This window comes from Taeniopygia guttata, chromosome Z, assembly GCF_048771995.1.
Source record: "Taeniopygia guttata chromosome Z, bTaeGut7.mat, whole genome shotgun sequence".
NCBI lineage: Eukaryota > Metazoa > Chordata > Aves > Passeriformes > Estrildidae > Taeniopygia > Taeniopygia guttata.
The window spans coordinates 80,558,718-80,573,627 of NC_133063.1; the positions used below are offsets into that span (position 1 = coordinate 80,558,718).

General features: G+C 39.8%; 1 protein-coding gene across 2 annotated transcripts in view; it reads right to left on the reverse strand.

The window, feature by feature from the left end:
* The window catches only part of XRCC4 (X-ray repair cross complementing 4), a 144,249-nt gene that overhangs the window by 69,735 nt on the left and 59,604 nt on the right, over window positions 1-14,910 (reverse strand). For both annotated transcript variants that reach the window (XM_072922879.1, XM_041711056.2), the window contains 2 exons: window positions 12,178-12,330; window positions 11,705-11,808 (listed from right to left, as the gene is read on the reverse strand). In XM_072922879.1, the coding sequence (XP_072778980.1) occupies window positions 11,705-11,808; window positions 12,178-12,330 (257 nt within the window). The remainder of the gene's footprint in view (window positions 1-11,704; window positions 11,809-12,177; window positions 12,331-14,910) is intronic.

The window sequence follows — 14,910 nt, forward strand, 5'->3', positions numbered from 1 at the left end:
AATAAATGTCATATCTCTCCTGCAGTAATTTCAGCAAGCCACAGTGAGGAGAATGAAGTGGGAAATGGCTTAATCTCACCAAAATGCAGCGCCACTTCTTCCTCTCTGATGTCCCGTTTCTCAAAAAAATAAAAAAGAAAAAATATTAAAGAAAAGGCATCTTGTTCTGTCTTTTACTGCTACTACTCATTGCTGCATAAGGATGGAGCAGCACAGAGTGAAACAGATATTTTTCCCACCTTAAAGCTGCAAAATCCCTAATCTGTTCCACAAATTTAGCACCCTTTCTCTCACCAGAAGACAGGAACTGTGGATTATATCCCCTTGCCCCACTAAGGCTCATTTTCTGTGCCTATTCCTTTCCCTCCAGCTCAACAGGAGAAACTCACCAGTGGTTTATTTTAAGGCAACTTTCCATTATTCATGCAGTAAAAATTCTCCTCAGTAGGCTAGAGACACAGCCTTAATGGGACTGGGGCTTTAGGAAACTATTTAATGTCTTTTAGCTATAAAATGTAAGTATCTCCTGAAAGTGCTGGCTTATCTGGATGCTTGGTGTAGCTCTCCAGTATCTGTGACACTTCAGTGGCACAACTGGCCTTTCCCTGCACATAAAATACCTCCAGTGCACATAAAAGTGCAGCACAATGCATGGCTGCATGTCTTCCACCCTCAGTTTATCCCAAATAAACCTCCAAACCTGCTTTTGGCAGTGAGAATGGTGCCTGTTTCCAGTGATTTTCCACCTATTATTTCCTGAGATTATCCAAATTCAGCTGTGCCATGAAGCTAACCAGGAGGTTCTCAGACATTAAAACAGCTTTTTGATGGTCATATGCCTAGAAAGAGAGTAGATTTTTTCATCTGGCAGCTCCTGAACCAAGTCTTGCAACTGAGCAAAGAATAAAGCATCAGGAAGCAGCTCAGTAGATTAGAGAGTGACATAATTCACTCACAAACCAAAGGCCAGTCACAGTTTTGAGTTTGTTGATGCTGTCTGACAATGACTGGCATCAATCCTATGATTCAATATCTTAAGGACAGCATTAAAATACTCACAGCCCTCAAAAATCCTCTGTTGGGAACCTCATAATTCCTGCCCCACCTCATGGGGAAGGCTCCCAAGATTAGGATTCACGGCAGAGATCTGATTTTACCCTTGGTGTGATGTGGTCAGTGTCACCAGCCTGCAGGAACTGAGGGCAGCTGCTCAGTCTGATGGTCACCTCTGGCCACCTTTCATTCTCTCTCTCTCAAAAAAAGAAAAAAATCAGTTTAGGCAGAGAGAAGTGGGAAATTGAAGATCACATTACCATCATTCCCACCCTGCTTCCGTCTCTGATCACAAGGAAAAGACAGATGCATTCATGTCACATCTTTATCAAGTCCTTGGTGGGCAGAAACACTTTTTACATTTCCCTAAAAGCTGTAAGACTCAATCATTTCTGGGAAGTTTAAACCCCAAGTTTCAGAAAGAAAATAGTTCTCTGTTCTCCACTTTGATGAAAAGTTAAGCTAAGTGCACAATAGGAGCTTATCCCTCCTGGGCATGCAGAGAGGAGGTGTATTTAAATTTCTTCTGCATCTTGATGGCATTTTGTGCTTGGTTAGTGATTTGTTAATGTCCTCAGAAGTTGCAGAAAAATTAGCAGAAGATGTTCCTAAATTTCACTGGTTAATGAAATAGTTTTAGACATGGGAGAGAGAGAAAAAACAGCAAAGTGAAATAAAAATAGGGGCACATCACATGAAAAATGAATGGCAGTACAGTCAAATGATTGAAAATCCATTTAACCTAGAAGTCCACCTGCATTTCACATCAACCCCCAAATTTTCCTTTCCTTTACCAGTCAAGGCAGGTGACGACATTGGAATTGACCTGAAATCAAATCAGGTGCATTTTACAAGCAGCTTCCAGTGGAGCATCAACATGTTTTGACCCTGCTGCACAAAGGCTCGTTTTGCAGGCAGCAGCCACACAAAGAGGCAGCAGTGTTCTGTGGGGAGGTTGGCTCAGCACCTGGAGACATGGATGGGAATTGTGACTCAGATTTGTTGTTGTCAAGCCAGGGAATCAGGGAATTCTGTCCTCAGGCAGGCTGCAAACAGTGCTGGGTAAAGCCAGGGCTGAACAAGGGATGGATTTTGTGAAGGACAGGTAATGAGCCCAGTGCTCTTTGGGCTCTTTGAGCCATGGAGCAGTGCTGGAATAAAGATGAGGATTCACCTCTGGACACAGATGAAGCTGATGGCAAGCAGTCAGTGTCTCACAGCAAATGGAGAGGTGGTTCTGATCTAAAGAAAAGCTTTGTTCAGCACAAAGATAAACAGAAAATGGACTTGCTTGTTATGTGCTGTAAGGAAATTCACACCAAGAAAAGCAGCCAGGTGAAAACCATGGGTGCTGTGAGGTTGGGCAGTGCTGGCACAGGGTGCCCAGAGTGCCCCTGGATCCCTGGCAGTGCCCAAGGCCAGGCTGGACACTGGGGCTGGAGCAGCTGGGACAGTGGGAGGTGTCCCTGGGTGATCCTCAATGTCCCTTCCAACACAAACCAGTCTCTGTGATTTACAGAGTCCCACAGATTTTTGCAGACTGGCCAAGAAAATTACTTACTACGATACATCCTTGTCATTTTGCACGTCCTGTACACCTTTTCTTTCCCACACTAAGGGGGTGTTCCTCCAAATCCCAACCAAAAAACACTGTGAGTCTTCCACATATGGAAAACAGGAGTTCCAAGGTGAAGTGTCTTGCCTAACAAGGGAAATTCAGGGGTTCACAATGTGCAACTGCTATGGAAAAATTAGCATTTCCAGGAGATTTCCCCAAAGTTGTTTACTGCATCCCATGAACATGCTAGGGGCTCTGCCAGGTGTGCTGTTTCCAACACACACACACACATTTTGGCACCTGCCTCATCCTCATTCCCCTCACTCACTGATCAGTGATGCAAGAAATGTGTTTCAAATCTGATCACATACTCCTTCCCTGTCCCCCAGGCCACAGGGCAGCTCCATGGAACTGACTGGTTTTTGCTTTCTTCTCCTTATTTCTAGAACAAAACAAACCGAAAACCAAACCCTCCAAAAGCAACAAAAGAAAATTTCACCTCCATCAAAACTCTCCGAGTCTTGCTAGAATTCAAAGATTGCACCCAAAATGTTTTGATGCTTCCTGCAGGAGCATCAAGCTACACTAGTGAGCCATTTAGTTAATGATACTGTTCCCAAAGTAGACCAAATTTCATGCCTAACTAGAGAAGTTAATATTTGTTAGGGTGTAATGAAGTAAACAATCAAGCAGGAGCATACAACAGCTTTATATTTTTAATTTATCTTTTTTTTTTTTTTTAATTACTTTGAAGCTTTCAGCAGATGAGGTGCATTCACACCACGTGGAGATGGTGGGACAAAATTCAAATAACCCATGGTGAGTGCCAGAATGCCAACACCATCCCCTGAAAGAATCCCTGGGGATTACAGACAGGTTAACCAGGAAAGGTCTCAAGGAAATTGCTGGCAATCAGATACTCCTGACCTGACCCTCCTCTCCCAGGAACCCAGGTAATGAATATCCTTGTGAGAATCCAACACCTGGCTATAGATTAAAGAGCTGTTTTTCTCCTGGCTGAGACAACAGCTCACAGTATGGCTAATCCCAAATAAACCCCATTTCCTGTATGGAACTGGAGACAGTTGCAGGATCAGCAGAGGGAAATCTGGGGGCTGTGTAAGCAGGGACAACATTGCAGCCAGGTGAGCACACCTGGAAAATCCAGTCTCAGCCGACACAAAACCCTGCTCCAAGGTGTTCTCCCACAAGCTGAGTTTATTTCTCCAACTGTAACAGAGACAAAAATTAAAGACTTTTGGTCCTGCCTGGACTGGTTGCACCCAATTTCTTTCCAAGCCACTGATGGATTAACCCATTAAATCATGGAAATTGCTTTGGTACTCTTGAAAGCTGAGAGTTTTAGTTACCAGCAGAGTTACCAAAGAGCTGTGTATTCACTTTGGTGCTGAAGAAGTTTTATATCCTTATTAAATAAAAAAAATGCCAAAAACTCTGCTCTCAAACTGAATAAAGGAATGCCCTGGAAGGGAAGTGGGAGTCATCTGACATAGGCATAGTAAACTGGTTTTTGGCCCTGAACATCAACACTGAAGATTAATTTATTTTGATTGTGGCTTTCAAATGATTGAGGCAGTTACTTGGTTAAGACAGGCTAAGAAAAACTGTCATGGAATCAATGCCAATTTTTAGTTTTTATTATATTCTCAGTATATTCAGAAATACTGAATAATAAAAATGTATGGTAATGTAGCTTTTTTGTTTCATTTTAATTACTCTGAATTTGGACACAATCGATATCTACACAACAAGATTTAAATTCTACCCCATATTCTAAGAAAAAAAGACATTTAAAGATGGTCACTGATTTTAATTTACATTTAGATATCCAGATTTCCAGAACAGTATGTTCTGAACTGCTCACAGAGAATCCAAATTTTTGTTTGCATCAAGTATGATATTGTGCCTTTTTACACATGACAGAATTGGTAATGAGATATAAATGAGATATTACTGACATTTTTACAAGCTACAAGGGAAGAAAAGGGTTGCAGCTTGACTACAAGGATACCTTCTCTGGAAAAAATGAATTACTGAGTTTAAATTTGGGAAGAATTTAAAAGATGTCTCAATGATTTCAGTGTGATTGGTCCCCAGTGATCACGATCACACCTATTAACTCACAGGAACAGGAGCAAAGCTAGGTAAAGACTTGTGAAATGGAGATGAAAACTGCAGAAAGATGAATCCATCTCTGAGCTTCTTTTTATTTAAATGTACCTTTTTAAAACAAAAGTTAGATATTTAGTTTCTAAGAGAGGGGTGTCATACTCAGGAAGCCCAGAGTGGGTTTTGCACCTGTTTTTCTAAATAAATGTAAAGCTCTGAACCTCATGGATTTTACTCTCTCTGTAACGTTAGCATGTTCTGTGTGTCCTAACAAAGTACAATTAATCAGATATTTTTTAAAAATGTAAATAAATGAGGTATTTGTATGCCTGGGCAAATGCACACTCACTGTGTTTCATATATACTGGGTTCTTTCTCCACCTGATTAAAAAAAAAAACAACAAAACTCAGAATTTACAATCCTTTCCAGGAAGTCTGGCAATATGCCAAGTGACTTATGTCGAATTTGTGTATCAGTTTAGTGCCATCATTTATGCCTTTCATTGAGTAATGCAAATTTTCTAGTACAATTTTATCACCTCACTCTCAGCGTCTTTTAGATTGATCTATGTGCCACTTCAAAAATAAAAGCTTAAGGACGCTAGGAAGGTGACTTTAGGACAGTATCTTTTACCTGAGGTGGATGTAAATAACAAAAATATCCAGTAAAATAAGCAGGACATTAGAAAAGAGGAGAGGGAAATAAATAAAAAAAAGTTTATGGGAGTATCTAATTCATGACTTTTATATGAAGTCTTGTTCTAACTCAAAGGTGTTTTAGAGCATTGAAATAAAACATTTTTTCTATTCCTGTTTTAGATAGTGTGATGACTTTGACATTTCCTTAGGTGTAAAATCTGTTTTCCATCAAGTTTCCACTGGGCTTGGAAAGACAAATAAAAGACACAACAAAAGGGCCACAGGAAGCAAAGCCAAACAGGGAAACCAACTCTCAAACCCAGCCAAGACCCACCAGACTCACAGGGCGCAGCCTGGCTGAGAAAACTTCCAGTTAAAAACAGGGACGTGTGCTTTAACCTGGAAAAGCAATAAATCAGGGGAACAACCACAGGGCTCAGTGCAATCTTGAGCAACCCAGCTTTTAATCAGCATAGGCTGTTTGCTGGGATGAAACACTGTAATGCAGATGGGAAGTCATTAAGATAATTAAGGCAGTGAGCGCTGCACAGGTGGCGACAGCAAATGCACTTCCAGGGAGAGCCACACTCCAAATGAAAAATAAACTGGTCTGTGCACCCAGCACTGGGGAACTGCCCAGTGCCTGACTCAAAACACACAGGAAATGTGGGGTTTGAGAAGGTGCAAAACACTCAGCATCAGAGGAGCTGTTACAGGTGACAGCAAACTCTGCTGGAATGTGCTGCTCCCTGTGTGCCAGCTTTGCTGGGTAGGCAGCCCACAACCCAGCTGAAAAATAAGGGCTTTTATCCCAATTATAAGGACTTTTATCCCAGTGTTCAGCATCCTTTTAAGAACCTTTCTTCACCAAGAACCAATTCTTCTCCTTGTTGAAAGGATCCTTCTCCAAGAGCCAACGGTGCTCTTGGAGTGCAAATGCCAACTCTTCTGAAGCACTGACGTGTTTCCAAGAAGGGAATTAAAATGCACTGTGTTTTTTGCATGCCAATTATCTTGCTTTCAGTATATCATGAAATATGCCTAAATATTTTTGATGCTCTTTCTTCCTGTCTGAATTGTGACTGGCAGAGGGCAGGGTCAGATGGGATGTTGGGAAGGAATTGTTCCCTGGCAAGGTGGGCAGGGGCTGGGATGGAATTCCCAGAGCAGCTGGGGCTGCCCCTGGATCCCTGGCAGTGCCCAAGGCCAGGCTGGAGCAGCTGGGACAGTGGGAGGATAAAGTTCAAAATGAAATTGTGTGACAGAGGTTTCCTGGGCAGGTTTGCATTTCACTGTGCACCAAACCCAGTCATTCTTGTGGTCCGTAATACAACTATTGAAGAATAATTTGGTGTAACAAAAATAATCCCTGCCAGATCGCAAAGGAACCCTTATCCTGGGTGCTAAACAAATGCAGGGACTGTGGATTGGAGAAACAGAACCTGGAATGGGGATTACCCCTGGCAGGAGTTTCCTGCTCACCTGCTCACTCTGTTCAAAGCACCCATTGATGAACTGTTGAAATTAACTTGGTTTTTCAGTTGAGGAGAAGAGAAAAAACAACAAAACAACACTAGATTCATGGGTATGCATCAAGCTTGTAATCAACAGCTTGGTCTGAAAATTATTCTAAAATAAGGGTCTTACAATTTAACTTAAATATATTAAAGGCAGTTAATTTGATGATTTATGCAGATATAAATTAGCACTTGAAAACATCTTACAACTCACCAAAGAAATAAAAGTTCTTTCATGTGTAACATTTAGTAGTATGTGGATAATACAACAACAAACATTTTAAAAATTTACATTAATCAATGTTGTTGCACCTAACTGTGCAGTGTGATCATTAGCTGCTCTAATTTTTTGGATCAATCACTAAACTTTCAACAATCTTAGCAAAGCATAAATTGGACTCTGTCGATTTCAGAATTTCATTGAATAATGACTCATTTTGGGGCAACCACATTCAGCTTCATCATTTTAAATCCTGGAGCAGGAACAGAAAGAAGATGTGTATGAGAATATGCAGAGATATAAGCAATTCTGATAATTTTCATAGAAAAATGACGAAGTAATGTGTTGCAAATTCCTCTTAGTGCAACACTCACAACAGGATTTTTAAAGGGGCACGGAACATCTTGATACTTGTACTGTAAATGTATTTTGACCATGACACCTGGTGTAACACAGAGGGAAACTAGTTTGGCAACCACAAGTATTTCAGAGGCATAAGCCCATCAGGTTGTGGGGGGAAAAAAATGAGTATCAGATTTCAGGGAGAAGAAAAGAAAAAGTATCTCCAGCTTCAAGGGAAAGGGAAACGAGGTTATTCCTTAGGATGAACCATTTTCAATTACAGCCTGACAAAAAGAGAAATAATTTAAACCCGAGGCAAACTGAAATGGCTAAAACTCCTTAAAAACAGACTTTTAAAGAGAAGCCTTCACAGATGGGACTTTAACTGCACAGCAAAGCCGGGTGCTGTTACAACAGGCTTTTTTTATTATTATTAACTTTGATCAAAGCTTATTAACCAGCAGCACCAAGCCATCAGTGGATTGGGCTACACAGGAGAGCTAATTAAATTTAAAGTGCCACAAAGTCCTGAGGGCATAACACACAATCCCCAAGGCAGGAGCTGGAATAGAAGGGGTGAGAACATTTGCATGGTGAGGCAGTGGGAGATGGCAAGGTGCTGCTCTTATTTAATGTGGGCTCTGCAGAGATTTTAATACAACCAATTCTCAACCTGTCCTCATCATCAAACATGCAGAAAAGTGTGGGCACTGAATGTCTGGGGAAATGTGGAATATTTCCTCACACCTCGGCAAGAAACACAGACCATAAAGTTTTATTTGATCATGACATCCCTCCTTACCCTAAGGAGAGGTAACTCCTACCAATTATAATGTGAAATATAACTAAAGAATTCAGGGACAAGAGAAAATAAAACAGGATGCAATCTGACTGTAAATTGGTGCACAGCAGCCTTGTTTTGTCCAGAGGCAGACACATATAATAGCATTTATAACCGAAAATAACAGCAATAAATCATAAAACAATTTCTTCCATTGCCTACGTCCCACCTGCTATGTTATCCTTCGTATCTACAATAGATTGCAATAATTAAATATTTCCCTGCAGTTTTGTAATATACCTGGGAGGAGGAATAATATTCTATTTTCTGGTCACTTTCCAGGCACTGTGAATAGTAAACTGTGACCTTCCATCTACCTTTCAAGCTCCTGGGAAGGCAGCAGAGAGGTGGAACATTTATCCCATCCTTGCTCCTGCTTTAAAAGCCTCACTAGAAAATTTTTCACTAATAAAAGGAGTTGATTTGCAGAGCAAAGCCATTATTTCTGACCATGACATCAAATTATGATTTATCAGCCTGATATAGTAATTTCAGGATCCCTAGGAGGAAGGGCTCAGTAAACAAAACCAGTAAAATTCAGTGCAGAGGGGAAGAAAGAGGAGTCTGTAACAGGTGGGTTGTCTTAAACAGAATTAGTGTTTCTGTATCCTAAAATGACAGAAACATCTTGCATCAGTGTGGTGGCACCACGCTGAGTCACCCACTCACCCCGGTGGGCACAGTGTTATTTATAAATGTATTATTATTTATTGTGTTATTTCCAAGGGGTGTAATTCTCATCAGCCGTTTTTCTGAGTGATTTGAAATACTTACTAATTCAATTTTAATTTCTCTCTTTACAATATAAAGCATTAACTACATCAGTGTGTAGGCAAGGAAATCACTACCATGTTTCAGTTGATCTTTGCTTTAAGCTATGAAGCAGAAACTGTTGTGAGAAATCAAACCATAAATTAAACCTACAAAGAGTACCAGAAATGCCAAAAAAAAAAAAATTAGAAAATTTAGGTTAACTTTTAGGCTCCAGATTCTGCCCCTAAACAAAGATTGCAATTAATCATTCTTACTGATTTTTTTAATATTTTCCTTCATAGGGGGTCATTACAATATTTGCATCAGATCAACACCTGGCTGATAACTAAATAAGTAATTCAATTTTCTTTTAATAAACATCAGCAGGTTTTTCTTCCATATCCACTGAAATACCCTGGGATTTGAGTGTCCCAAAAATTCAGAGAGAAGAACAATTATTGGTGATTAAGGAAAACCTTCAGACAGAATTTTAAACTCTGCAATTCAACAAATACTAATTTTATTTTTTCTGATTTTGCTAATGATGATGATTTTGAAAATTATTTTGTCTGGATTCCACAGCTTCTGTGTAACATCCCCATGAGCTGCTAGAGCAGAATTATCTTGTGATGGAACCACCATAAGTTTTCCCCTCCCAACACAAACCAATCACCTGCTGAGCACTGCTGCCCTTTCACTAAATAGTGAATTATTTGGACAGGCACATATACAAATGCACTTTTACTGTACATCTATGTGTGCATACACACACCTGCCTTCACTTTTCTTCAAAGAAATTTTTAAATTATGATCTTCTCTCTTGATTGTGGGTTTCACCAGTATCTACTAAAACTACCTCAATGATCTTCTAATTCTCATTGACTCCTGCAATGACATTTCAAGTCCAAAATGGGAAGAAATAAAATTATGGTCTAGGATATAGGAGAACTAAGATAAACAGAAAAAAAATCACCCAATATTATGACTTATCTTTTAAGTCTTACAGTTCTTGATGCTTCGTGTAGCTTCATTCTACTCATCCCTGAATCACTATTTTCCCCAGAAAAACATGGTCTGCCTCTTTTAGAGTGTTAAAATTCTAGGAAAGACTTCAGATATTCAGCACCCAGCTGTGCTTTCCCATTGTTCACTGGAAGAGAGAGTTCTGCACACAGGAAGAGCACCAAGTGACCTCAGGGATATTCACTGTGAGGGCTCAGCAGTGCCACTGCCTTGAAAAACTCGAGTGTTACCCAGAGCATTAACTTTATGGTCTTCATGTTATCTGCAAATTTTGCATCTGAGCTCTTCCAGTCAGGACCAAAACCCTGAGGACTGCATGCCTCAAAGACAAAAGAAAGTGCATTTTTTGTCAAATAAAAACACAGCTGGTTTATTTTCCAGTCCAGTCCCTCATAATTGCAGTGCAGGGACAGTGGGTATTGTTTTCAATATTAAATATATATCTGTGTCTCAAAACTCTCACTGAGCTAGTTAGGCCCCACTGAATTTAGAAGACTCCATACCTTCCACTTTTCCTTGCCTTTCCACAAAATAAATTTCTCATCCTGTTACATGAACTGAACAATCACCACCTGACAGCAAAGACCTCTGGAGAGCACAGTGCAGCATTAAGTTATTTATTTCTGTGATCACAATTTCTTCCACTTGTCTGAGCTCTGCCTACTTTATATAAAAGCCAGAAATTCCCCACCAAACAGGCCCACACAAGTGACAAAGCTATTTGCCACTGGCAACAGGGTCCTGAACACTTCCAGTTCCCCACGTGCACAGAAAATTGCTGTTTTACAGGAACACATTGTTGTCTGGATTACCTTTACCTGTGCTGGAAGTAAAAAGCCCTAGAGAGAGAACCCACAGCAATCTTTGCAGACCTGAAGGGAAGTTTATGTATCTATTTTTATACACATACCTGTACATATCTACACACACATATAAACCATATTGCAACTATCAATGCAGTTTTGAAACTTTGATAGCATTTACCCTGGGTATTCCCACTAGTTTATCACAAACATGCCAAAATTCTGATTCACAGTTAAATATTTTGTTCTGTATAATGGGCCATCACTGCATCCCACACACTTTACAAGGCTCTAGTCCTGGAAAAATTCATCAGATTAAGTTTCACGAGCATCTTCACAAGGCCAAAAATTCTTTGACAAATTAAAGTGGATTCTGCTATAAATACACTTTCATTCCATTTATGCACACAGCTCTTTTTATAGCTGTTAAACCTCCTCTCTTTCCCCTTTTTAAACACTATTGAAACTGTCAGGAGCTACCTCTGACACTTTATCAATCATGGCACGCACATCATGATTCCTAGAATTTAAAATGGAATTGTTGATGGTTCAGATACTGTTAGACTGTCATTAGCTCTGCAAAGTGTGTAATTTGTCACTTTGCCAGAAATGACAGTGCCTTCACTCGTGCAACATGCTTTTAAACCTCCCCTCTCTAATTTGAAAATGCCAGTATTGTACTCTGCTCCAGGAGAGGTATTTTTAAGGCCTGCTGGCTGGCTTGTCACTGAGCAATCTGTCAGGCAGTATTTTGCCTTCCTTAGGGTTTTTTTTCACACAAAGCCTGTCTGTGATATAACACAAAGACAATACTTTCTGTCTTACCTGATGGCAGCGAGGCCCGTGCTGGATTTTCACATTCCTCATCAGTGCTGGCATCATAGTTGTTTTCTTTCTTTACAACCATCTGAGTAGTAGCTATACTATCCCTAAAAGACATCAAAAGAAAGGGAAAGGAATTAAGGTATTTTTGTCTCTCAAAGGAATTAAATAATTCAGAGAGAATATGTATGGAATCACCACCTATGGAAAGGGCAGGGACATGATTTTATGGGAAAATCAATTGCAGCCCAAAGCCAAAAGCAGGACAGATCCATCTTCTTGGCAACAGCACCCACAGCAATATGCTGCTGCTTGCAAGGATGCCAGAAAGATTCCTCCTCTTCCACGACTTCCAGGATTGGTTTGGATAACCCAGCACCCAGCCAGGAAGAACTGTCACTCACTGTCAGGGCCAAGGAGATGGCAACTGAACTAAGCTAAACTCAGATATGCACCACACCAGGGAAATTAAATACCTTGAGCATTTGGCATCCACTGCAGATTCTTTAGCTTCACTCAACAACTTCTGCAAGTTTCTTATCTTTGCCTTCTTTTCGTTCAGCACCAAAACAAACCTGCTGTAAAGGTCTGCCTCCAGATCCTCTTTAGCTTCCACACATTTTTCCAGCCTGCAGCACAAAATTAACTGTTACACCAATTCTTCTGTTTCCTAGAAGACAACTCTGCCGTGAGGCCAGCCAGAAATCCCCACTCCAAACCACACATGACTGGTCCAGCACTCTGTGTCTGAAACAGGCCAGAATAAGCTTTTTTTTGTTGTTGCTTTTCCACAGAGAAGTGCAATGAACTCTGCTTCCAAAAGAGAAAAGTTACCAGATGTGAACCTTTCTCTTAATGATTTTTTTTTTCAGTAGGTTCTTGCACACCTCTGCCCGAGACAACTAAAATTTAAACAGTCAAATGTTCTTTATTTTCAATGGTTAATCACAACAGTGGGCATACCTTAGGAGGATGCACATAATGAGATTATAAACAGATATGATACACCTTGACAGGTTTCAAATCTGGACCACACATTGGTGTGAAATACATTTGACAACGAAAAGAAAATTCCAAAATATAAATATAATATAAATATAAAAATGCTTAGAAGCTCTTAAAATCTTCAGAGGAAAATATACTTCAGGGTTTAAATAAAAAAAAAAAATTTAGTATTCATCTATGTGGGTAGATGAATGTCAATAAAAGGAAGCACAATGGGAGTATTAAATGAAGAATATGGGTGCATAAAGTCTCATAAGGAAAGCTGGAATACAAAAAAACCTGAGCAGAACAAATCAAGTGATTTTTGGAAGATGTAATTCTATATATTCTAATATTTAATTTTGAATTTCATAACCTTTCAGTCCTTGGGTTGAACTACAAACATTTTATCAGCTGTGTACACAAGAAACAAATAAACATCTTGATAAACCTACTTATCATGGTAAATATAAATCGACGTAAGTTAAAAACATTTTTTTCACTAGCCTGTGCAAAGCTGTAAAAAGGTTTAGAAGGCATATTATGCTAATAAACCCAGATATGAAACAGACTTAAAAAATATTAATTTTTAAGTTAAGATATTTCAACAGACTTCCTACATAAGTACTAATTATTTTGTTCACAGATCAAAACCATATATGATGTAGGAAGCAAGACAATAGCAAAAAAAAAATCTCACAATTTTTATGTTGTGGTGAAATGTGCGAAATCTCATGAAGTATTAAGCCTACTGTTCAATGCTTTAGGGATATGCTTGATAGTTGATAAATAATTCATCTAATTTAAATGCAAATAGCAGAACATCATTACCATACAGATCAGTTCAATAATTCCTAAATGAAAGATCATAGGTACTAATCAACTATCAGGAGACTTTCCACCTGCAAAAGGGAAGTTAACTGTTTAGTGGGGAATAAATAGACAATTCACAAAGAACCACAAACCCTAATGCAGGGCCCAGAAGGGCGTGGTGCTAATTATTTCTGTACACGTAAAAATGAGGGGGAAAAGGATTTTGTCTAAAATACGCTAATCTTGTCTGTATCAAATCCTGTAGAATAATCCTCTCTCCCACACACAAACCAGGGAAAGTGGTTGCTCTCTGCCTTTACTTTGACAAGGCACTGGTTTGTGTTGGAGCAGTTGAGACTGATTCAAATATTGAGAAATGTGGCTAAATTGGCCAAAAAAGTGCCACTTAAGATTACTTCAGTGAGGCCCTTGAGTGCTGCAAAGACACCCCCTGATGAAAATCCACGTAAATGGAAACTTCCAGTGAAGTGAAGCTGATGCTGTCTGGACTGTGAGTAGTACAGTGGAGAAACCAACTGCAAGACTAGCCAATTTCTTTAGTCTCTGGAGAAAAAAAAAATTAGCATCTTGAATATGAGAACTAGAATATTAACTTTTCCCTCTGGGCAGAACCAATTAGTAGTATGTCATCAGTTAATCTTATATGATTGTTTTCATTTACATTAACACCTTTTTTTGTTATTTTTTCCCCATTATTCAAGGCTATCCATATCCAAATACATCCTCCAGACACAGAATGGCATAAATTTGGCAAAACACTGAATATCACAAAAGCATCACATTAATGCTGGACTTGCAACTTACGAGCCTTTAAAATACACTATTTTATGGCATATCTGATACTTTAAAGGAGACTGGTAAAAGGCAATGGTCTTGGGGACAGAGATGCATTAATTGGGCAGGTGGGGTGGCTCTGTGGAACTTCTGGATTCACCACCTGAGCACAGAGCAGAGCTGGCTGGGTTTCATTCCAATACCTCAGTGGCTGCAAACACAAAGTTTAATTGCCATTCCTCACGTGGTGCTGCCTGAGTGTGCCCTGTGACCCTCAAACAACATCTCCCCAGGCCAAATGGAGGTGCTGCTCACCTCACAGACAAGCTCCCAGCACGATGAACCCAAGTGGGGGTTAATTGCTGGAGTGGTGCCTCCCAATTTGTGCCTCTCAGGTCTCTCTCTGCAACGCTTTTCATGTGCCAAAATGCACCCAAGGTCATAGGCATCAAAAGTCCTGCACAGCCCACTGAAACCAGACACTGTTAGGGACTATTACCAACAATAAACTGAAAAATTAACTATAAAAACCAAGATTTTAAGTGCTGACCCAGCACAGAGCAATCACACATGCTCTACAGAGGTGAACGTGAGCTATGAAACTTAATGGCATTTAA